At 37.9% G+C, this 22,803-nt stretch overlaps 1 protein-coding gene across 2 annotated transcripts in view; it reads right to left on the bottom strand.

The window, feature by feature from the left end:
- The window catches only part of LOC144659822 (DNA-directed RNA polymerase I subunit RPA2-like), a 34,549-nt gene that overhangs the window by 5,602 nt on the left and 6,144 nt on the right, over nt 1–22,803 (bottom strand). The window contains exons 1-27 of one of the 2 annotated variants that reach the window (XM_078520343.1): nt 20,855–20,952; nt 20,695–20,772; nt 20,517–20,576; nt 20,103–20,177; nt 18,009–18,128; nt 16,432–16,497; nt 15,882–15,956; nt 15,346–15,444; nt 13,527–13,622; nt 13,356–13,432; nt 12,971–13,044; nt 12,601–12,673; nt 11,983–12,036; nt 11,766–11,883; nt 11,193–11,277; nt 10,593–10,699; nt 10,176–10,311; nt 9,996–10,069; nt 9,515–9,721; nt 9,218–9,370; nt 8,711–8,755; nt 7,270–7,377; nt 6,721–6,795; nt 5,852–5,953; nt 4,964–5,047; nt 4,363–4,420; nt 3,767–3,863 (exon numbers count right to left, since the gene is read on the bottom strand). In XM_078520343.1, coding sequence (XP_078376469.1) covers nt 3,767–3,863; nt 4,363–4,420; nt 4,964–5,047; nt 5,852–5,953; nt 6,721–6,795; nt 7,270–7,377; nt 8,711–8,755; nt 9,218–9,370; nt 9,515–9,721; nt 9,996–10,069; nt 10,176–10,311; nt 10,593–10,699; nt 11,193–11,277; nt 11,766–11,883; nt 11,983–12,036; nt 12,601–12,673; nt 12,971–13,044; nt 13,356–13,432; nt 13,527–13,622; nt 15,346–15,444; nt 15,882–15,956; nt 16,432–16,497; nt 18,009–18,128; nt 20,103–20,177; nt 20,517–20,576; nt 20,695–20,772; nt 20,855–20,947 — 2,489 coding nt within the window. In that variant the 5' untranslated portion in view covers nt 20,948–20,952. Of the gene's footprint in view, nt 1–3,766; nt 3,864–4,362; nt 4,421–4,963; nt 5,048–5,851; nt 5,954–6,720; nt 6,796–7,269; nt 7,378–8,710; nt 8,756–9,217; nt 9,371–9,514; nt 9,722–9,995; nt 10,070–10,175; nt 10,312–10,592; nt 10,700–11,192; nt 11,278–11,765; nt 11,884–11,982; nt 12,037–12,600; nt 12,674–12,970; nt 13,045–13,355; nt 13,433–13,526; nt 13,623–15,345; nt 15,445–15,881; nt 15,957–16,431; nt 16,498–18,008; nt 18,129–20,102; nt 20,178–20,516; nt 20,577–20,694; nt 20,773–20,854; nt 20,953–22,803 lie in introns of those variants that run through there. The other variant, XM_078520344.1, reaches the window with a different exon arrangement.

Here is a 22,803-nt window from a genome sequence, read left to right as displayed (position 1 = left end):
AGGTAATTTCCTGAATAATCGGAAATCCTTTGCAAAGCGAAGATCAAAGTCTCTTCGAGATGTCGACGTTTTTGCATGAAGTATGAGTCGAAGGTTTATCCTGTGCATTGTTCTTCGAACTTATCATTACAGTTTCTTTGTAGTTTAGTTTAAAAAGGAGAAGTTCACTCCAGAATGGCCATTTATTTTCTTTACGCCAATAAAAAGTTTATACAAAAATATGTTATTCACCAAAATTTCAGCTTCCAACGAGCGCTAAAACCCTACGAAATCTTTCTCTAAAGTAGCCCAAAATTCGACAACTGAACGCCGCCATCTTGGAGCTAGTAATGTATGCGTGACGTCAAAGAGCTCAGCCTGAAGTTTGAATACTCAAAACTCCTTGTTTTGTTTGTCAAAATGCCTGTTTGTGCAGCTCCTGATGTTTCTCAAACAGAGCTCCAAGAGATACAAAAAACCTTTCACCGTCTTTCAATATCTAAAAGAAAAAAATGCTCACGAATGGATTATAAGAATGGGCAGAAACGAAAAATTCCTGGCAAAACGGACATAAATATTTGTGTTCCGAAAACTATACGGAAGACTGCTTCGAAGAAGATCACAGATACAGTCTCCTGCGTGAAAATACACGCAAAATAAGAAAAAGGCAGACGCAATACCAACCAATGTTACGATTATGCTATTTCACTTTTTTACTTTATTTCAGGGAGGATTTTAAATCAACCAGAGAAACTCTCTGTTGTTGTTGTTGACTTCGTCGTATTTTCTCGATTAAACGCGTGTCCCCGATTAAACGCCGGCTTCGTATAAACGCCGGGTCAAAACTGCTAACTTTTAAATAAACCCTGGGGGCGTTTGATCGAGGTCCCGGTGATTATTTGTGGTCAAGCAAACAAGTAAATATATTCTTTTCAGTAGCACTGCTACGACAAACTGGTACGGTCTGCTACTTTGGTAATTTTTTATAATGTTCAAGGAAACGTCCGGCGTAAAATAACTAGGATGGATGCTGTAAACAAAACGAAACAGCAATGTTCGCGTTCATGTCGTCATGACTGACGCGAACAGTGGAGGAGGACGTTTATTACCGCGAAGGACATTGGCGACATTGCCGTTTATGGACTTATTGGTTGTTTATGTTCTGTTTGTCACAAATCTTGATTGCAACATGCACGTACCGTATGCAATACTGCAACATTGGTAACATGATCATCCTCGGAGACCCAGAGACAGATTGTCGAGCGGGACGACGAGAAAAATCGAGGGTCTCGAAGGATAGGTAATAATAGATCAACCTGAAAAAGTTGCAGAAAATTGTACTTCGATAATGAACTCGATCGGACCCCGATTTAACGCCGGAACACACAAATATTTGTGTCCGCTTTTGAGCAATTGTTCTTTAAATATTGAAAGGCGGTGAAAACGGAAATACCTCTTTTTGTATTTCTTGGAGCTCTGTTTAAGCAAAAAGGAGCTGCACAAACAGGCATTTTGGCAAACAAAAGCCACTGCAAAGAAACAAGGAGTTTGAAGTAATTAAAATTTTCCCGCTCAAGTTCAGGCTGAGCTCTTTGACGTCACGCATACATTAACAGCTCCAAAGATGGCGGCGTTCAGTTGTCGAGTTTTGGGCTACTTCAGAAAAGGATTTCGTAGGGTTTAAGCGCTCGTTAGAAGCTGAAACTTTGGAGAATAACATATCCTTGCATAAACTTTTTATTGGCGTAAAAAAAATTAATGGCCATTCTGGAGTGAACTTCTCCTTTAACAATTTCCTATCTTCGCGGAGGAAATGCAGCCATATAATTTTGTCAAAAATGGCTCGTCCGCGCCGGGTATTTATACACATATTCCTTAACATTACACAAATAAACAGTGCAAATTTCAGCGAGATCTGACAATTCTATACTTTAAAATTGCAAGGACCTTTCGAGGCAGTCGATTACGGCAGCGAAATTAGCAAATGAAACAGCAAAATATGCGTTCGACGCTTTGTTTTTGCGACGCCATATTTGAATTGTTTTAGCCGGGTAGACCGCTGTTCAATGTGTTCAAGGCCGTATCGTTACGATTGCTCCACGAAAAAGCACGAAAAAAAAATACGGATATTTCCGACTACTGTCGGAGAAAACATTGCGCATATAATTGGGGCGTAAACAAATCGTTACACTCAAGCTGCGTTTTGTCTAGGCTCTGCGAGGGTCGGATATCAAGACCCAGGATTAAACAAAAGCCATATATACAGTGAATGCTTTCGAATTATATTTGAAGATGAAATACGAAAGAATTTTGCTGTCTTTGACTGAAATTCCACTCGAACTGCGTAGATACGATCGCATGTTGTAAAGCCGATTCAGGCAACATTGCTGTCATTCCCTGTCAACGCGAGGTCACGTCCCTAACGACCTAGGCTGATGACGAAATAGAGTTGCGCTTACATGTAGCGACCAAATTTGGCCTAATTTTTAACCGCTCCTAAGCTAAAAGAAGCCCCCATCTCTTCCATTTGTTTCAACTTCAATAATATCTTTGAAAAGAGCGAGTTTTTTGGTATGGTTTATTTTTGACGTTTGTAATTTTTAAACGATGTAAATGCTAGTGATTATTTATTCGTGTTTTAGTTACGCAATCCATTGTTTGTGCGACGCTTTTTATAGATCGCCTTTCAGACACACGTGCGTTGAGATAAGAAAGCTGACATATCACTTTTAAAATTGTTATATAACGTTTGTAAATGTGACAAGTCACGGTTTTTTCACGAGATCGCAAGTGATCACCCACAGCGGAAAGTAATCCCTTGAGAAATTAAAACAGTCCCTTGATAAATTAAAAAAGTCCCTTGAGAGTTTACAAATATTTGGTTCCAAATGTTGTCCACTAACCCCTATTCTACGTTTTTAGCTTGTAAACAAGCAAAAACGTCGAAAAAAGCAGGTGACACTGAAACAACTGACCAGAATCAGACTCAATGTTTTATCAGGTTGACTGCGAGCAGTGACGTCACACGAATAACAACCAATAAAACACTGATTGAGATCACATGACGCTTGCCCTGAGCCAATCAGATGACACGCATAATATGATGTCATCACTTTCTGGTCATTATATAAGCAACGTATAATTTTATTGGCAAGAATGGAAATTGAACATAGCACCAATTGACGAATTTTAAAAATTTGCGGTATTTTCCAGAATGTCACTGGCAGTACAGGTGAAGAATGGAGAACGGTAACAAAAATAAGATAGCATCGTCTATGCTTCAAGTCCAGTTGAAATCGCGGTAAATGATCTATAAATACATCACCATTGCGACTGTAAGTAAACAAAAAACACATGATCCCAAAACACGCTCCAGAAATTCACTTTACGGTTTCAATCGCTCTTTTTTTGTAGTTCTCTCTGACAGTTGCATGGAGATAAAAAGAAGGAAATCTTTTTACTAGATACTTTTCTTGTTTTGGTGATAGCAGAAAGGCTTTGTAACCACTATCAAATTGGCAGACTGATAAGTGTGAAGAAGGCAACAAATAGATGTTGTAGCCTTGAAAATGGAACCCCACCCACAGAAGAACATACGCCCGCCCCGCCCCACGGGATAACCAAAAAAAAAACGCCCCAAAAAAAGGAAAAAAAAAAGGGGGCGTATTTGAGAAAATACGGAAATGCAAAGGAAACACGGCTGGCAAGAAAACAAAGTTGCTGAACATCTTGACACAGAGGATACCAGTTAGCAGGTTTTGTTTAACTAGTAATGCAGGTTTCTTACCAGTAATACGGGTTTCCTGTCTCCAGCTTGCCTCCAATTGGTGGGAGGCCATCAATGTCAAGGAATTCTTCGACTCGCTTATCATTAGGAAGACAGCCTGGAAAAATAATTTGAAGCCTCATTTTGTAAAGCTATTGAACCAGGAACTTTCTATGGGAGACTTACTTAGATTTATTGCCAAAGCCCTAAGTGGGCATAGGGCCGGCGCCTTTCAAATAACGGGATATTGTGGCTAAGGGAAGGACACCCTGACAGAAAACCCTGATCCTCCAGGTTGGGGGTTGGGCATGGGGCCAATCCCCCCACCCCGTAAAAATTATTGATTACGGAAACCGGAAATTCTATGGGAGACACGCCTTTAATTAAGACTTATGGAGGTGATATTCGTGAACCCAAACAATGCCATTTTTGGGGGAAGAGTTCTATTTTTGTACAAGTACATTTTCTATTGTTTGGGAACGTTACATTACATTGTCATGCTCTCAAAGTTTTCAACCAAGTCAAAACACTAGGACCCTTATGATATGAAAAGATTCCATATAATAAGTCTGAGAAGTTATTTCTTACAGTGAACAAAATAAGTGAGAAATACTCACCAAATCTAAGGCTTGAAGAACCCGAACCTTTCCCAGTAATTTTTTTAAGATCAACTATCTGAGAAAAAATGAAGAAACCAGGTTAAAAGTCATTGTTGCTGTAGCATGAAATAAATGACATGTAACCCCAAGGTGAGCGTAAAGACCGGGGCGGGACAGGGAAGGAGGGGAAAGCAAGCAAAAGACCGTGAAGAATGGAGATTGGAGGACGTTTCTGAGTGGCCTTATGCTCCAGTTTGAGGAGCGAAGAGGATGAGTGAGTGTGAGTAACCCCAATATAATGACCCACAAAAGCAATGTTCTTCAGACCAGCCAAAGTTATAAAGAAAATCCACAAAATAATGAACCCCTTCTGGGGGCCGAAGAAATGGGGGATACCCAGAATTTCTGGAGAAATAGGTGTCAGTTAATCTATCTATGGGGTCAGGCCTAGGCCCCAGGACTGGACCAACTGGCAGAATACTGTGGAAGCCTTATGTGAGCCCTGGCACTCAAAAGATAGATGATGATGATGATGTTGCAATGCACACATTTTTCCCAGTCACTTTGTTTTATTGGAGTTCCATTTAAATCAGTAAGCAATAGCAATTGCGCTACAAACCTCACACTTTATCACTGTGCCATGGGCAAATCCACGCTCAAAGGATGACTTATTGAGGATCATTGCATCTTCCATATCGTATCCCTGCACAGAAATACAAATACGATGGATTATGAGTTTGTTTTGGCAACTTCTTCTGCAATTTTACCAGACGCATTCCTCTGTACACGTGAATCAAACAGATGTTGACATTAACACAAATGCCAACGGTACTTCAAAAAGTAAAATGACCCATCACATCACAACACTTTTATCTACCCTCGGATTGTAGAGTTATTTAGAACAGGGTCCTAACCAGGTATATTTTTTCATCGCTGATCCCAGATTCCAGCTCTAAATTTTGATTCCTGATCCCCAAAATTTGCCAACATTTGATCCCTGATTCCATTCTGATCCCATCTGATTGACTGATCCGGATCCTATGACATGCCATGACCTGTGACCTGTGATCCCGGGTCCATGATCCCGATCCCGATCCCGAGGCTATGATCCCTGATCCCATATACCTGGTTACGACCCTGTTATAAAGTTTATGTCTCCGAGCATTTCATTGGTATAACAGTACAAAGGGAAAGGCCAGACCACAACTCCGGGAACTCCATGCCCTGCACTTTACGATAAGTGTGTGGGTTTTTTACGTCCTGACAGGCATCCAAAATGTTATTATGTTATAGGAGAACATTGGGAGCTTAGCACAATTGTTTACCCACATTATAAAGCACTTCATGCACTAGAAGTTGAACCAGTGAAGCCAATACTTTAGGTGGACATCGAGGTTATGAGGGCAATTGTCAAAATAAACTGTCCAGAGAAGATGAAGTCTTGAAGCCAGCCAGGTCATCACCAACGTTTCTTTTTTGTTTATTATTGTCATGTATTTAAACTTACAGTGTAGGAAATTACAGCCACAACAGCATTTGTTCCAAGAGCGTAGTTATCAATGGCTAACTCGTCATGAGCAGTGGGTCTAACCAGAGGACTTTGTGGCGTCTGATAAACAAACAGATCAACAATACATGTCAACTCTAAATGGCACACAAACACAACAATGTTGGCATTTTAAAGTCGTCTGTCAAGGTTTAAAAACATTATGTAAGAGAACCATCTCCAGAATGAGAACTTGTCCATGTGCTCTTACTCTTTTGAAATAACTTTTGAAACACAGCTAAGGTAGCTTGAAGGACAGTCATTTTTTAGAGGGCGATTATCACAGCTTAGTCTGGAAATGCAAATAGATTTTCACCTGCATTCTCACATCAAATATTACAATATTACAGTTTACCTACAAATAAACTACTGTTGGAGCCAAGTTCTGTCTTATTCTTCGGGTTGTAGCAAGATCCTTGAAGTAAGATCTCCGAGTACCAGGAGTTGGTGACAAAGCTCTGTTCCCGTAAGCAAGTGGTTGCCCTACCAAGCTAAGTTTAAGTTTTTTGAGTCATATTTCAGCGAAGTTTTTGGTGCGTTTCCCGTTGATAAGACAAAGCCCAAAGGAAAAACCTATCGTCACACAGGACAGAAGATAAAAATCTGAATAAAAAACCTAAAGGTCATGGCTTAGGATCCACTTAGACTGGCTTAGACTGGACGAGAAGAATCCACTGCCCTGCTTACAACCTGGCTCACTCAAAGCTTATCAGGACATGTAGACACTAGTTACAGGTGCAAAATAAAGTCAGATCATGGTGGTTACATCTTGGCTCTGATTGGTTGAGTATGTCCACCAATGTAAAACCCGATAAAGATATCTCCCTCACCTGTATCCTGTATAGTTTGTTATCACCACGATGTTTTAACGCCTGAGCTGGTGTTCCCATTGTTTGTTTTCCCATCTAGACAACACAAATAAACAGCAAAATATTAACATATGAAATTTTTACACACAAGAGGATCCACAGCAAGTTTTTAAACAGTTTGAACATTTGTATAGGGGTGTCTCCTGATTTGTACAGTAACTGCAATTGAAAAAGAATGCTGAAAATACTGTTTGGGGGAGGGGGAGCGTGAACCCACACTTACTGGAAGGGAACACTGATTTTTCTGCACAAAATTAATAAGACACAATGGGATATCTAATACTGATTCTATTTTCTTCTGAGGTAAAGGTGGTATAGAGGAAGAGGAGGAGGAGGAGGAGGAGAGAAGAAGGAGAAGAATAAGTAGGGAGAAGGGAGGAGGAGGAGGTGAGGGAGGGGAAGTGAGTTTGTGGTGGTGCTGTTGCTGATTATGTAATAGACTGAGTTTAATGGCACCTGGCATTATAGAGAAACATTGCAGCTATATAATAACATGCATGTTGTACTTACCTGACACTGATACATGTTACGAGGACTTTGGTTAAAATCAGAATATGGTGTTAAACTTGCAATGGCACTCAACATGCTTGTTTGTTTCAATTCAAGGTGCGTGGTTTCCTAGTAAGCATATTAAAACAGAGAAAGAAAAAGAATCATTCTTCATGCCCCCTCTCCACGGGCAAGAGTTTACACCATAGCGCTTTTTGCAATTATTGCAACACAGCCCACTAAACCCTCACAATAGTGTACAAAAAGTACTTTGTACTTGTGGGTTTGAGATTACATATTGCAAATATAATATGTCTTGGGGGGGGGGGGGGGGGCCGGGGGGCCTCCTCTCCCTTTTTCTCTTTTCCCCTCCCCCCCTCCCCCCCTCTATAACCTCTCTGCCCCCCCCCCGGTTTTTTTTTATATTATTTTTATTAAAAATATTTTTTTTACATTTTCCCTCAAGCCCCCCTGGGGAGGGTCAATTAAGTATTATTATTATTATTATGTCTCAGGTAAAGAAATTTCCTGATTTTTGGAAAATCCTTCGCATAGCAAAGTGACACAAATAACCGACCAGAATCAGACTCAATGTTTTATCAGGTTGACTGAGAGCAGTGACTTCACACGAATAACAACTAATAAAACACTGGTTGAGATCATGTGATGCTTGCCCTGAGCCAATCAGATGACACGCATAAGATGATGTCATCACTTTCTGGTCATTATATATACATAATTATTAAACATAGACTGAAACAATTGATGCAATTTAAAAATTTGGGGTTATGCCACTGGCAGTACAGGCGAGGAATGGAAAACGTTGACAAAAATAAGAAGGCATTGTCAATACTTGTAGTCCAGTTGAAATCGTAGTAAATGATCTATAAATGCATCACTATTGTGACTGTAAGTAACAAATCAAGTTCCCCAAAACACTTTTAAGACAAAATATAAACTGGTTTGTTTTTTCATTTGGACTGCTTGCTGGCTCAAAGTCTTATCAAAACTAAAATGGAACAGTGTTTAAACAAAGGACTTGAAAGAGAACCACTACTGAGTATTGTGGTGATTTACCTCAATTTTACAGAAGATAATAATTTTATTTTATTAAAATATAAAAACTCCAACTAGGTGAACCAGGCAATTCCTAAAGGAAGACCATGTTGCAACTACGTGTTGGTCTTATTTCAAACTAATCCACCCCAAACTTGAAAACTTGACCCGCCACTTTCATCCTCAATATCATCACCCTTACTTCTTATTGTTCCTGCCATTTGCTAAAGACTGTTGTAATTAAATGAAACAAGTATTTCTGGGTTTCCCACCGCCTGGTTATTTAGGTGGTTGAGCTTCTTGAAATCATACTTTAATCAGCACCAGAGCATCTTTCGGGTCAATTAATAGTTAATTTCAGGTAGAAGACAGGTATAAACCCTCAAAAGTCTTTGAACATACATACCCCCTCATGAACTTCCTCTTTAACAATAGCAATATTCATGTAAACCTATAAGCAATTTACATTAACATGTTGATATTAGTATACAGGAAACTATTTATTATATTATACATATTTACATATTTACATAGATAATTATATTATTTTTTCCCCTTTTATACAGTTTTGCGTTCACGCACACGTTTTAATGAGCGCCTGCGCTCCTAGGTGTTGCGTGGGTAAATAAAGTATTGTTGTTGATAAGTCTAACAGAAGAGGAATCTGTGGTTAAGTATAGACCTAACTTAACCCCCCCCCCCCCCCCCCCCCGCCTAGTTACCCAGTTACAAGGAGACTGGTAGTATACAGTTTGTTTGATGAAAAAGGGAAAGCTCATGTACTGTTCTTTGTCTGAATGGCGAGAAAGTGCAATGCTTGCAATGCTGTTCTTTACTACATTGTGAATTAATATTCTGTGCTTATCAAATAAATTTAAAAGAAGTCACCACAACTTGTTGTCTGAGAACACACCTGCTCAAACGTGCCAATCATTTCCACTTTATCAGCTGCTAGGTTAAGAACTGGCCTCATCATTCGAGCTGGTGTAGAGAAGATGTAGAGGGCAGGGTATTGACTTGCTACACTTGTAATGGGCACAAGACAAATTTCTAAGAACTGAGGGACCTGATAAAACAAAACAAAAATGATAACAATTTTTTAATTATAATCTTTAATTTTTTTGAATATTGATAACACTACACTAAACATGTTCAAGTAGACCACATGAGTGAATCCAAAGCTACTTATTCATTCAACAGCCATGTGTACCTTTTCTTGCCCAAGCACTTTTAGCATGCGGAGCCTGTTTACAAGAGAAGGTGCAAGGTCCATGTCGACTCTTCCAAGTACTCTACCATCCAATATAACCACATAACAAGACTTCATGTCAGCAGAAGCTGGGGCATCATTCAGAGTCATTCCCAGTGAACACAGCAGTCTGGGCAAATGGGCAGTCTGTGGTACAATATTCACAACCTGAAGAGTAAAGGATACAAATTGTATGATCAAGAAGTGTGCTTTTCCAGGATTGACACTTATGATTGTTGGGCTTCTCTCCATCCGTCACTGCGCTCTGTTGTTAATGTTCTCTGTTATTGCATGGAGTAATACTTGTAATTGTTGGGCTTCTCTCCATCCATCACTGTTGCTCTGTTGTTATTGCTCTCTGTTATTGTATGGATTAATACTTGTAATACTTGCTGGGCTTCTTCCCATCCTTCACTGTTGCTCTGTTGTTAGACAAGTTTACCTGACAAGATGCCGCCATGTGGTTCAACAGACCGCAAGGAGAACCATCTGGAGTATGAACTGGACACAGAAATCCTGAAATAAAAAAAAATGTACATGTACTGTCACCAAAATGCTTCCAGAAATGTATTCTAACTGGAAATAATAACAAAAAAGTGTTTAACACTAAATAAAAGCATACCCCAAGCCTCTGGCAATAACTTTCTTACAGAAGTTGTTCTCATCTGAGCAAAGAAAGAACCTCTGTGGACGCAGCGGAAATGGGACAGAAACCTGTAGAAGTTGAGCCGGTCGGCCACCACTGAAAAACCTGATACCTGTAATGAGAACAATCAACTATGAACAAGTGCATGAAAGTTCAATTTGTTGTAACAGAGAATACAAAGCTACTTATGATAAAGATATGGGTATAGTTGGAGGGAATAGATACCCTTGCTGCTATACAGTGGGAAGTTTTATTGCCTACCCAGATATTGTTCATTTACCACAATACACAAGATAAGAACAGCTTTTTACAGTTAATTTCTTGTTAATGTTTGCTTAAATACCTGTATCATGATCAATTTAATTAGACAACAAATTTATAATAATTTGTTACCTGCATAAGTCCAAGACCTGTTCTTGACACCAGATTACCAGTAGCTAGAAGGTATTCCATTTGGTGTGATATGCTAGTACTTTTTGACATGGCTTGGAGCAAACTGGCTGCAAAAACAATAAAAGAAGTACTGTAGGATGAATTCACACGAGATACTCAGCAGGTGATCCATTCACCTGAACTTAGCTCTAGCATTATTCCTTTAACACAAACCATGTCTACACAGAGTCAAGATATGACAATCATAGCTGGTCAACCAGTTTAGTAGCGTAGAAGCTCTGGCAAGCTTGTAATTCTACTGGTCCTTTAGTGTAGCAGTTTTTATTGTTTTGGGGCTACGAGCATTGTAGTTGTTGTTTGATCTATTGTTCTCTCAAAGGTTTGCAAGCCTTTTATGTGAAACCTTGCAAGAGCTGCTCCCTGACCCAGCCAATTGGGATGATCTTCACTACTCTGCAAAACATATTGTTTAAGATAAAAAAACTTGTCTACAAGTTAAATAACTTGCTCGTCATTACTATTTTTTTTTTCTGTCAGTCGAACATGTGACTGCAGCTACATCACATGTTCATTATCTTAATACACTTACTCAGTGCTCACCTGTATCTAAATTGAAATCTTGTTTTTTTGTCATAGCTTTTTCAATGACATCTCGCACACGATATAGCCAAACTTCCAACTTTTCCTGCAATGAAAAAAGATTTAATTAGTCATTAACGTTCTACCACTCTTCATTGACATTTAACAAGCCATTAGCTGTAAAAACAATATTGAAAACATACATAAACATTTTCCAAGTATTTGTTTGTAGCATGCCTCTGATATGGTTTTGGTTAACAGACATTGTTATAAGGACATAAAGTACATTACTGTACAAATGGATTTTGCACAAGCCGAAATCAAGAAACTTATTTTTTTTATAGAATAAACCATGTATAGTGTGTGTGATCATGGAAAGTGTGATGGATGGAGAGAAGCCTAACAATTAGAAGACTTAGGGTTAAGTTCAACCAAAAATGCAAACCCTTTGAATAATATGGTTAAAATGTGCACTGAACAGCTGTAGTGATGACAGGTTACCATCAAAATTAATGTGAAAACTGAAAAAACAAGGAAGGAAAAACATGCAAGCCATAAAAATAACTTTTAAATGGATATATCATTGCCCATTACCTTTAAACACATAAGATATAAATGACCACCAAGTAGTACTTCTTGCATCATAGGATTATCAGCTGACTCTGATGCACACTTTTCTAGTGCTAATGCATATAGCTTCCTTGCCATAAAACTGAAAGATAAAAAAAAATTAAATGGGAACCATTTTAACATCATATACAATAACTTACAAAAACTCACGATTCACCAGCTCCAAATGCTTTATACTTACACCAATAAATTAAACTTGTCCACATTTCCATCCAGATGAACACAAACACACTGTCTGAGAAAAGGAGATAAACCATTTACTTGCACAATGATGCTAAGCACTGGCATCAAAACTGTTCAAATTCCTTCAGCTTATCTCTGTAGGCATGGGCCTATCTTGGAAGTTTACAGCATGTGAGACATTGTCAAGTAGTAATACAGCAGACCATTATTAACCAACCTGAACATGTCTGATCACAAGAAAACAAACTGTCTTTTGATGTCCTTCATATGCATGCAAACCAAAGGCTACATAAAAGCTGGCTGGCTACCTACAGTTCCATGCTTAAAAGTATTGTTCTGTTTGAATATTTGTGGAAATTGGGGTGGGTGGTGGGGAGTTTGGTCCTGTGCCCAGCAGACTTCCAATAAGACCTGGCAACCACTAGAGATTTTTGAAGCATTCTGTAAAGGGGAGATGTTTTCAGCTTCTTATATTGTGTTCTGACAGGCGCCACACAAGGGCAAACACTTACATCAAATGTTATTGAAAGCCCAGGTCCAGTGAGGAATATTATTGGCTACTTTTTTTTTTTCCTCAAAACAGCACACAAGGATTGTTAAGATTATTATCACTCACTGTAGAACATAACGAGCTACATCTTCATCTGAGTACCAGTCTGGTAATCTCATCTTTACTCTAAATCTTTCACCTATTGGAATATAACAAACAATCACAACTTACAATGTTACATAGAAAAGCAGTGCAGGTGTGTTGATAAGAAGCCAGATAGACAAGTTAGTGAGAGTCAAGGGACTAAGCATCTGAAGAGTACCATTAATGATGGTATAAAAGAAAAGAGATGGTAAAGATAAGTAGATGATGAGTATCAAAAAGAGTAGTATATAGTGGGTACGTAGGAAGGTAGGGTCATAAGTTCGTATGAGGTCAGAGAGTAGCATGGGAAACACCAAAAATTTCAACTGTGGCATATCACATTCTTGCATACCAATAAATTTGAGAATAGACTGTTGTGTAGAAGCTCCTGCTGCATGGGCTGTCCTAAGCATATTGGCTACACAGCTTTAGAATGAAAAATACAAAATAATGTAAGAGAAAAGAACATGCATACATGTAGTGCTCTGTTTATTACACAAGTATCTCAATGATAAAGTGTAACATTTGATAAATTATGATTTTTTATTTTTATTTTCATAGATTTTGCCAGCCATCAGTTCTTGTTAAAAACCTGACTACTATTACTAGCCAACCCGAAAGAGATCAGAAGAACACCCAAAGTGACTACTCTTGCTCGTAGAAGCACATCAAATATTAAAATATTGTTGTTCAAGCCTAAGGTGTGTTATTTCCTTCACAACTCGACAAGCACTCACTCTTTTAGGAAACTGTTATCTTCCTCTCCTGCGACCAGATCACGGTAAATTTGTTGGTCTGTAATATTTACTAAGGCCTACACAAGAAAAATAAAACTACCATTAGTACTTTTTCAATAAACCTCTCAACAAACAACACAACAGTTTGTTGGTAAACAGCTAAGTACTCACTTTGAGAATGAAAACAAGTGGAACATAAAATAGTTCTTTTTCATTGTTGATACAAATCATAATAACTCCATCTGATAGGTAATGAAGAGTCATATTCTGCAAGATACAACAAACATGTTTTCACTACTCCTGGCAAATACAGAAATAAGTTAAAGCCACATAACAATAACATCATTACTAATGATTGAGAGTCAACAAGAGTTTATATGACAATATGCTCAAATGGAACATTCACGTCAAGGAATTATGCAAATGCTTTACTAAAAAACTAAACCTCTTGCGATCATTGTATTTTTTACCAGTTCAAGTAAGGGTTGACTTTTATTTTAAAGTAATTTTGCTCTCTGTTACGTATGGAATGCTTGTCTGGGGTTCGTGTGGTGTAGCACTTTTTAGTGAACTTGAGAAGATCCATGTACGTGCGGCCAAGTTGATTTACGGTCTCGACTGGCTTACCCCCTCAGATGAGGTATTACTGAAAACCGAGTGGAAGTCTTTAAAGCAAATGTACATTCGACGGATACTTTGTTTAGTGTACAAATGTGTCTCCAGAGATGCTCCCTCCCACCTACGTCACTTGTGGTCAAAACAAGAGAGCAGATATAATCTAAGAAGAAAGAACTGCTTGGTGCTTCCCAAGCCTAATACGGACTTTGTTAAGAAGTCAATTAAATTTGCAGGGGCCTCTTTTTGGAACTCATTAGACAATGAGGCCCGCCTTGAAGAATCTTTGGCGGGTTTCAAAAGTTCATTAATAGAACATGGTTTTTAAATCTTTTGTATCATCTAGGGACTTTAATGATTTAGCGTAGTTTATTGATTTCTTAATTTATTGTTATTTTCATAAGACACGACCACATCAGCTATTATGCTGCAATATTTATTGTGTATAAATAAAAGCTATTATTATTATTATTATTATTATTATTATTATTATTATTATTATTATTATTCACAAACTTCCACTTTTATTTTACTTCCAGCTCTAGAGGTGGCTTAACAGCGAGAGGGGTGGGGGGCTTATAATTGGAACTTTTACCTATTTCTAGCATAAGGAATAGCCCATTTCCGAGTTCTCGCATTTTAGAGGACTGGTGCCGAAATCGACTAATGAGATCAAGGCTAGGTGCATTGCATCTCTTCAAACATGGAAGCTTCGAGTGAAAAAACAACATGCAGTGAAGATTTCTCGAAATTAAAGGTCGATAAATTGGAAAATTATTTGCGAGAGAGAGGTATACAATTAAGCGATGGTGGCAAAGGAAAACGGAAAGCTTGATTAATGCCAGAAAGCAGCGGCAATGAAGCAGAGGAAACTGGATGATTCTGTCAAAGACCGCACAAAGCTACTGGAGGACAAATTGCAAACAAGTGAAGGGAAGTTGTCAGACCCTAATACTAAAACTAAAAGCGCTTGGACCCACAGCTTCTCGAAAATTCCAGAGTTCACGTTCGGAGACCTTTACAATTATTTGGTAGGTAAAGAAGATTATTCACCTGAAATTCTTCGTTCGTTCAAAAGTCTTCTTGGCTTAAGGTTGTTTCGTGATGGCCACGTTTAGCTTTCCGTTTTCCTTTGCTACCATCACTTAATTGTATACCTCTCTCTCGGCGCAAATAATTTTTCAATTCATCGACCTTTAATTTCGAGAAATCTTCACTGCATGTTGTTTTTTCACTCGAAGCCTCCATGTTTGATGGGATGCAATGCACCTAGCCTCGATCTGGTGAGTCGATTTCGGCACCAGATCTCTAAAATGGGAGAACTCGGAAATGGGCTATTAAACAAGGAATAAAATTGTCACTTCATAATACTTACCACAGCTGTCTGGTCTTTTCTAACGGATCTCATTTGTACTCCATATTCTGTGTATAAAGGTCCTCTACTCTTCCATGATGGTCTGATGATTGCTATTGGCTAAAAAATAAAGGCCAGGGTATTTTTTTTAATAAATTCACAACACACAAGGATAATTGCAGTAGAATCATGGAGAAGAAAACCAAAAATAAATTTAAACCACAACATTAATAACTCCATCATATGTTTGTTTGTTCGTTCCTTAATACAAATCCCCTAGCGGCTTTGCTATAAACTTACAGGCACATTAGAGATACTAGAATAGATGTTGTTTAAAATTTATCTTGGTTTGATTTTTATTTTCTATTGTTTTGGATTATGATACCAAAAATAAAGCAATCAAAAATAAAAAACTAGTTTCATGAAAAAATTAAAACTACAACATGGACAAATTCCTGCTTCTTGAAACTACTTAGTAATATATATAATATCTTTTAACTTGAGACATTGAGCTTATTTGCACTACTAATCTTAATGGGAATTGAGAGTGAACTTACAAAATTTCTTCTTGGCAGGATAAGCATTCTTATTACTTTTTCAATTCCATTGATTATGAAATAACCTCCAGCCTCCTACAAAAAAATATTTCAAACATCAAACATCATTAATTAATAACAAATAATGGCTGTAATACTATTGAATTAAAGTGCTTTTGTTATATTTTTTGCTAGCCACAATCCAATATCAAGACTGACATTCTTATAAATTTCGTCATGCTCTTTCCATTTGTAGTGTCCATTTCATTCCATGATTATTTGTTATGATTGACAAGGTCAAGTGAAAGGACTCTGCAAATATGACTGATTGTCTCACGGCTGCTGCATAGGAGATGGCCTCCTCCAATTTGGCAAGGCAGCCTTCAAAAGTCTTAATATCCATAAATACCGGTAATAACAATTATTTTAGTCACATTTAAATCACTTCCTATTACATTTTAAAGTACTTTTTTACAAAGGTGAATACCAAAACACCAATAACCACTGAATTAACTACAACATAGAATTTTTCTAAACAGTAGACTTCTAAGTTCTAATAGTTGAAACGTACCTCTGCCTCCTCATGCTTGCGGACCAGTTCATTAGGTGTCAGCTTTGCCAAGGAGCAGTTGTTACTCTGAAAACATTGCCCAGTCACTTAGTACTGAAAATCCACAACATTGTAAACACTAGTACAAGTAACTGACGAATTTCTACCGGTAAGTCAGGTAACAAATCCTTGGTATTGGAGTACCCAGCTTACCCATACCCATGGATCTCTGCACCATGAAGTGATTTGGAGTACTACAAAGTGCTCACACTGGATGGGATGGTAGCTAGCTAGTCCATTGCAGGTTACTCCATGACATTTTGTTAGGTTTCTCCAATAATATCATACGTGACAAATTACTCCTTAATTTTGGCGCGAAATTTTAACGTTAATTTATAATTTCACAATCATGTGAAATTATAAAATTGCTATGGCAATGTAGTTAGCGGCAAGATGGCATCCGTAATAAAAGATGTTTTAAAGCTTAAACTTTGTACATTTTCGCTTGAATTTCATCTTAGCCAGCTAGCCTTGGTCATGTAATATTTATATTTCAAAACGTCAAAACAACTTCAAGACTTAAGCCAATTACATAAATGGCATTGAGCGGATTTTTGAGCGTTTTACACGGGCACCGTTTTCAGTTTGTTCAAGACGAACTACGGTCATAATGTGAGAAATAATTGACAGTTGATTCATTGTTGAAACTTTTTGTCAACAGCAAAAAGGAATCTCTAAAAGGTTTTCTTCAAAGACTAAAAAACTTGCGAACTTGAGCAAAATGTATGCTTTCAACTTTTCAAAGCTCGCGATGCAATATACCAGTCAAAAACCTACAATTGCAAGCATAATTTGTCACCTACGATATTAGGAAATAATTTCACTTGCATTTTGTCAAAATTCTTAGCATTTTGACAAAACGCACGTGAAATTATTTCCTAATTTCACTCGTCACCATTTGATTACCAATACTAATTTGCTGGTGCCATTTATACAGTCACCCACACAGACAGAGGCACTCAGAGTATAAAGTCTCTTGCCCAAAAATGACAATGACCCTAGCCAAGGCTTGTACCCAAAACACTTGATCCTGAGTCCTACTCACTAACCATTAGGACACAAAATTGAATACCTTGTTACATGAAATTCTCGCGACACTTTAATTTTGCGAATTTCGCGATTCTAAAAAAATCGCGAAACTAAAGTGACGCGAACAATAAGTGTCGCGAACATAACATGGCGCGAATATTAAGTGACTGGCATATGTTAGTAATAGATGTTGTCGTCAATTGACTCACTTGTAGACATTGTGAGAACTGCTCTGTTGTTGCTATTGCCAAGATTAAGTCCTCCCTTGCGATTTTGTTAATTTTGACGTTATTGTTCCTTCGATGAAGTCGATTTATATAATTCAAAGGCATGTCAAAATATATTGCCAAGAAAACGTAAATTGTGTCTCACTCAGAACGTGAAATTAAAGTGATTTAAAATACAAAATTTTCGCAAAATCGCGAAATTTAAGTGTCGCGAAATATGTGCACCTCAAAATACCTGCAGAATTCTTGCCAAAGGAATAACTTTATGGAATTCGTTCTTACCTTGACCATGATTGGAATATTTCCAATGACCTTTGTAACACTTCCTTGTAGCTGATTGTCAAGTTTCCATTGCAGGGTTACTTGAAGTTTGGCTTTGTAAGTAGCACCACGTTCCCGACACTAAGAAAAAGCAAAACATAATAACAAAGAAAATAAAAAAACTAACAGATATAGCTAAAAACAAAAGGCCAGTTTCAAGTTTCTTTTGCCTCAGTTACAAAGCAAGTTCTAGTGTAAAACAACTTTTTGCAAGAAAATGACTTATATTCACATGCTCATTTTCACACAAATCAAACACATTTCACTTCATTTGAAATGTTTTGCAAGAAAATGACTTATATTCACATGCTCATTTTCACACAAATCAAACACACTTCACTTCATTTGAAATGTTTTGCAACAGTCCTCACAGCAAAAGGCAATGAGGAAATGACAATGTACAGTAAAAGTTAATTTATTTAAAAAACCCCAGAAAGGAGCAATGGTCTGGGAAGGGGAAAGGGAGGTATGGTCTGGGACGATCAAAAAGGATATTTCCCAAGAGATGTGCCCGGCTACAAGAAATTAATGTTCAGTAATAGAACAAAGTCACTTAAAATTGAACGAACATTACCATTGTCAGAAAGAACAAAGTGAATTGCAAATGTTAGAAAGTCGTCCTCGTCCGAGAAATCAGACATATTTCCCACGATGCCGGCGATCCCAGCTCTCTCTCTTCGTAATTGTTGCCCTACCTTCTGACGTTGTCATATAGTTGAAAAGGGCCACTGTATTTAATTTTGTGTTCCTCTGGCGGGCAGGGGTATTAAATTATTGGTATTTAACTTGACCGAGACAAATTTTAGCGAGTACTAAATTTAGCGATTTTGGCCCAACTCGCTAAAATTGCTAAAATTAGTAGCTGCTAAGAATTGTAACCTTGAGGTACTAGAGAATGGCTAAAACTCATGAAAACAATTGAAGGTGTCCCCTTGCTGTTGTTCGTAATTTGTCACTCTTTTATTTTTGGCCATCACATTTGTTGATATGTGACGTGTTGCGTGACACGTTGTCACATTGTAAAATCATTCATTCCCTGTAGGTTAGATGGCATCAGTTCCACAGTGTTCTCACCAGGATATTACCGTAGGGAGTCCCAGGGCTCCCTCTGCTGAAAAAATAGGGGCCCTGTAACAACATTAGGGGGACAAAGTTACTCACGGTTCATGGCTAATCATCAATGCAAGTTTATTTACTTTTGCAATGGTGGTCCTTCAACTGAAATTACCATCAGTGCATCCAACCTCTCTAGATCTGCTATAAGTCTATTTCTCTGACCTCTGACAATTTTTAAGGTTTTTTTTATTTTTTTTTATTGATTGATTGCACAATTATAAATTATATTACAAACAACATAAGGTTAAGGTTATTTTGAAGGCTAAAACCCCTCTCATAGTCTGCATTTTGAATGGGCAATGTCAATGCCACAGCAGCAAGTTTATGAAGATTAGAAAATGAATCCTTGTAAAAAATTTAAATTATGCTCTAAAGCGTTCCCATCCTGTCATGCTCTGTTGTACCATGGTGTATCAACTGTGTTATGTCAACAAAAAACATGCGGCACGAATAACCTGAGCCGCACTCCAAATGGTGTGTTACATGAAGTACCAAACTGATCAAATATGGCCGCCAAGTTGTTTACGATTCGATAACAATGCTTGCGCCAAACTTCGCTACATTCTTGTGACCAACAAGGTAAAGACAATAAATTTAAAGGCTTTTAATGTTGTTATAAAATGTTTTTATTTCTTTTGAATTAGAAAAAAAGCTGGGGTGTTCGATTGACCATTACAACTACTCAATTATCGTTCAAAAATCTGTTTGACTCGTATCTTGCTCCTGCGACCTAACGGGCGCATCTTCTTGGCTTGTATGGCGCCATCTCAATTTTTTTTGCGGGAATCCCGCAAGGCCGCAGCCTGGTGCGAACACTGGTTCCATGTGCTTTTAGCCTGAAGAAAGTGTGCATGTTTTGCCGGACTTCTGTTGTCCTGTCTTTTCACAAATTTAGCTGATTAATTCATGGTATATAACTGGATGTCCTTACAAACTCACCTCAGAAGGAAAGACCTTCATCTGAGAAGCATGCAAGTTGTTTTCTGACAATGTTGGAACTCCAACAGAAGCATCCTGAAAAATAAAAGCAGTTAATGCACTCAACAATAGCATTAATCAGCTTTCTCAAATGGCTAGGCCCTGGTCTCCAGAATTGGACACCAGATTTCACATGCTACAACTTTTTTTGGCAAATCCTTCCACGTCTCACTAGAAGACACAAAACCTGTTTGAGACTTCCAGGGTTGACATCTCTGTACAGTCAGTCATCAATTAATTAGTCAATCAATCAATCAATCAATCAATCAATCAATCAATCAAACTTCCAGTCGGTCAGTCAATCAGTCAGTTTGTTTACAATCTATTATAGTTTGGACGGACCACTGGTCGGTTGAACACTTTCAAAACACTTACTGTGAAGTATATTGTGGCCTTTTGTCCATTTGAAAGCAAGAATTCTTGAGGACGGATAGCCTTCAAGGGACAAAGGAAATTAACTTTTTAGTAACCGGGGTAAAATGCTGCAAATTGAATAAATGCAGACAATATGACAAACGTAGGAAATGATAGTCAGCAAAATACCGTTTCTCACCTGAGCTGCAAGCGAAAGGCCTTCTTCTAGCATGAAATTGAACGACTGTATGTGGGGACCGACCAGATCTTGCAGCAACTAAATAATGAAATAACAGGTCAAATAATTATCTTTTCTTACGCAGATTAAGGTCAAAACGACTTGTTAAAACAAAGTACACCTTGTTCTGTTGCTCTGGCAGTTTGCCGAAGTTCCATGCCGTCAAGTTCTTCAAGTTTGGAAGAGCGCTGTTTTGGTCCCGCACAGCCGCCATTTTGAAATAAGCACGTGGGTCTTACCCCTCTCCCCTACGTAATGATTGTCACACACTGGTTTTCTGTCCTCCACGCTTTCTTTCATTAAAAATACCCGATCGTGTTATGTAATCCTACCGTATAAATTCTAATTAGAAAAAAATCTTAATTAAAAAACAATAACTTGTTTCTCTGAAAAAAAAAACTTCATCCAGACTTCACAAAACAAAAGCACAACCCTCCCCTCCCCCACTACGTTATCTGATCCCTTATCCATCCCACAAGCCTTAGTGGTCAGTGGAAGGAATCGTCAAAATGGCCGATAAACAAGACAGAAAGGACCAAGAAAAAATAATGAAATCCAACACAAATACCGCGGTAATTTTTTTTCAGTGTATCTTTAAGGCTTCTTTATAACATGTATTTTAATCAGATAGGAAAAATAATTTGTCGTTGAGCACCGTTGTTGAATAATTCGCAGGAAGAAGAAGATGATGATGATGATGACGATGAAGAAGAAGAAGAAGATGGCTCGGATGAGGATGAGGACGAAGTAGAACCCAAGTTAAAATACGAAAGGATTGGAAATGCTATGAATACAATTCTCAATGGAGAAGAGTGTGCTAGCTGTATGGCAGTGCATACGAAGGTACTCGAGCCCTACGCCATGTAACCTTATCATTGGGGGAGGGGTACATTGAATTCTGTAACTCTGTCATAAGACATAGATTGCGATGTTCATGAATTATAAGACTATGAAATCAAATTAACATAGAAACAGAAGGATAGCAAGAAGAATTGTTATCTCGTGATGTTGTTCTTGATAGGCTGGAGAGCTTCCCATTCAACCTTCCCATTTTATTTGACATTTTCATTTTCTTTTTGTTCCCAGTTTCTTGCCCTTGGGACTCACTATGGAGTTGTTCATATACTTGATCACCAGGGAAACCCAAGCAGTAGCAAAAAATATCCATCAGTAAGTACAGCAGATAATCAGCACATTAAAATAAGAACAAAGAATGGTTTCTTGATACTTCTGACTCTCTCCTCTGAACTGTAGATGCATGGAAGAATTGTGGGATCATTGTTACCCTAAATAGTCTTATCTGATATGTCGAACCACATATATAAACAATAGCCTCCATTTGGGGCGAAACTATACACGGATATTTGTCCGTGGACAATATCTGTTCCAAGAAGCAAACAGTTTAGGAAAACTGTGACCAGATAATGTCCAAGAACAAATTGAGGCTATTGTTTTTATTATCCTTCAAATATTTTTACACAAGGCCCCTTACTTCGGGAAACCTTCTCTCAAAGCTTTTAAACATTAAAATAATTCTGTTGGTGTTCAAAATGTAGTTGGTCTATTCAAAATGTTTAGTTCTATTTTATTTCACAATTTACTTGGGCTGAAAACTGAACCTGCGCACTTAAATCAATCTCACTTGGGGAATATTACTCGGATATTCCCCAATTTTAGTTGGGGCATATTGTGTCACCTGATGCTTTTTAACTAATCGGGCACGAGCGAAAATATTTGATGGATTATAACGGCTGATAAGACTGACATATGGGTCTGTCTTATATTTTCTTTCCCAAAATTTGTGTGTTAATGTATGTTTTTTTTTCTCGTGATTAAACTGTTCAGGATTTTTGTTAGGAAATTTGTCATCCTAATTAGAAGACTGCAACTGACTGTGTTTTTTTTCTTTTCAGCATACTACTGCTATTAATCAAATAAGCATTGATCAAAGTGGAGACTATATAGCCAGTTGTTCAGATGATGGCCGTGTAAGCACATCAAAAAATATTTTATTCTGTTTTTTCTTCTTCGCCTTTCGCGTTGTTGTTTTTTTCCCAAAAAATATCCCTA

This window comes from Oculina patagonica, chromosome 7 (assembly GCF_052425735.1).
Source record: "Oculina patagonica isolate OP01 chromosome 7, crgOcupat, whole genome shotgun sequence".
NCBI classification, from domain to species: Eukaryota; Metazoa; Cnidaria; class Anthozoa; order Scleractinia; family Oculinidae; genus Oculina; species Oculina patagonica.
Note: the sequence above shows the minus strand (reverse complement) of the source record. Positions and strands in the feature narration are given on the sequence as shown.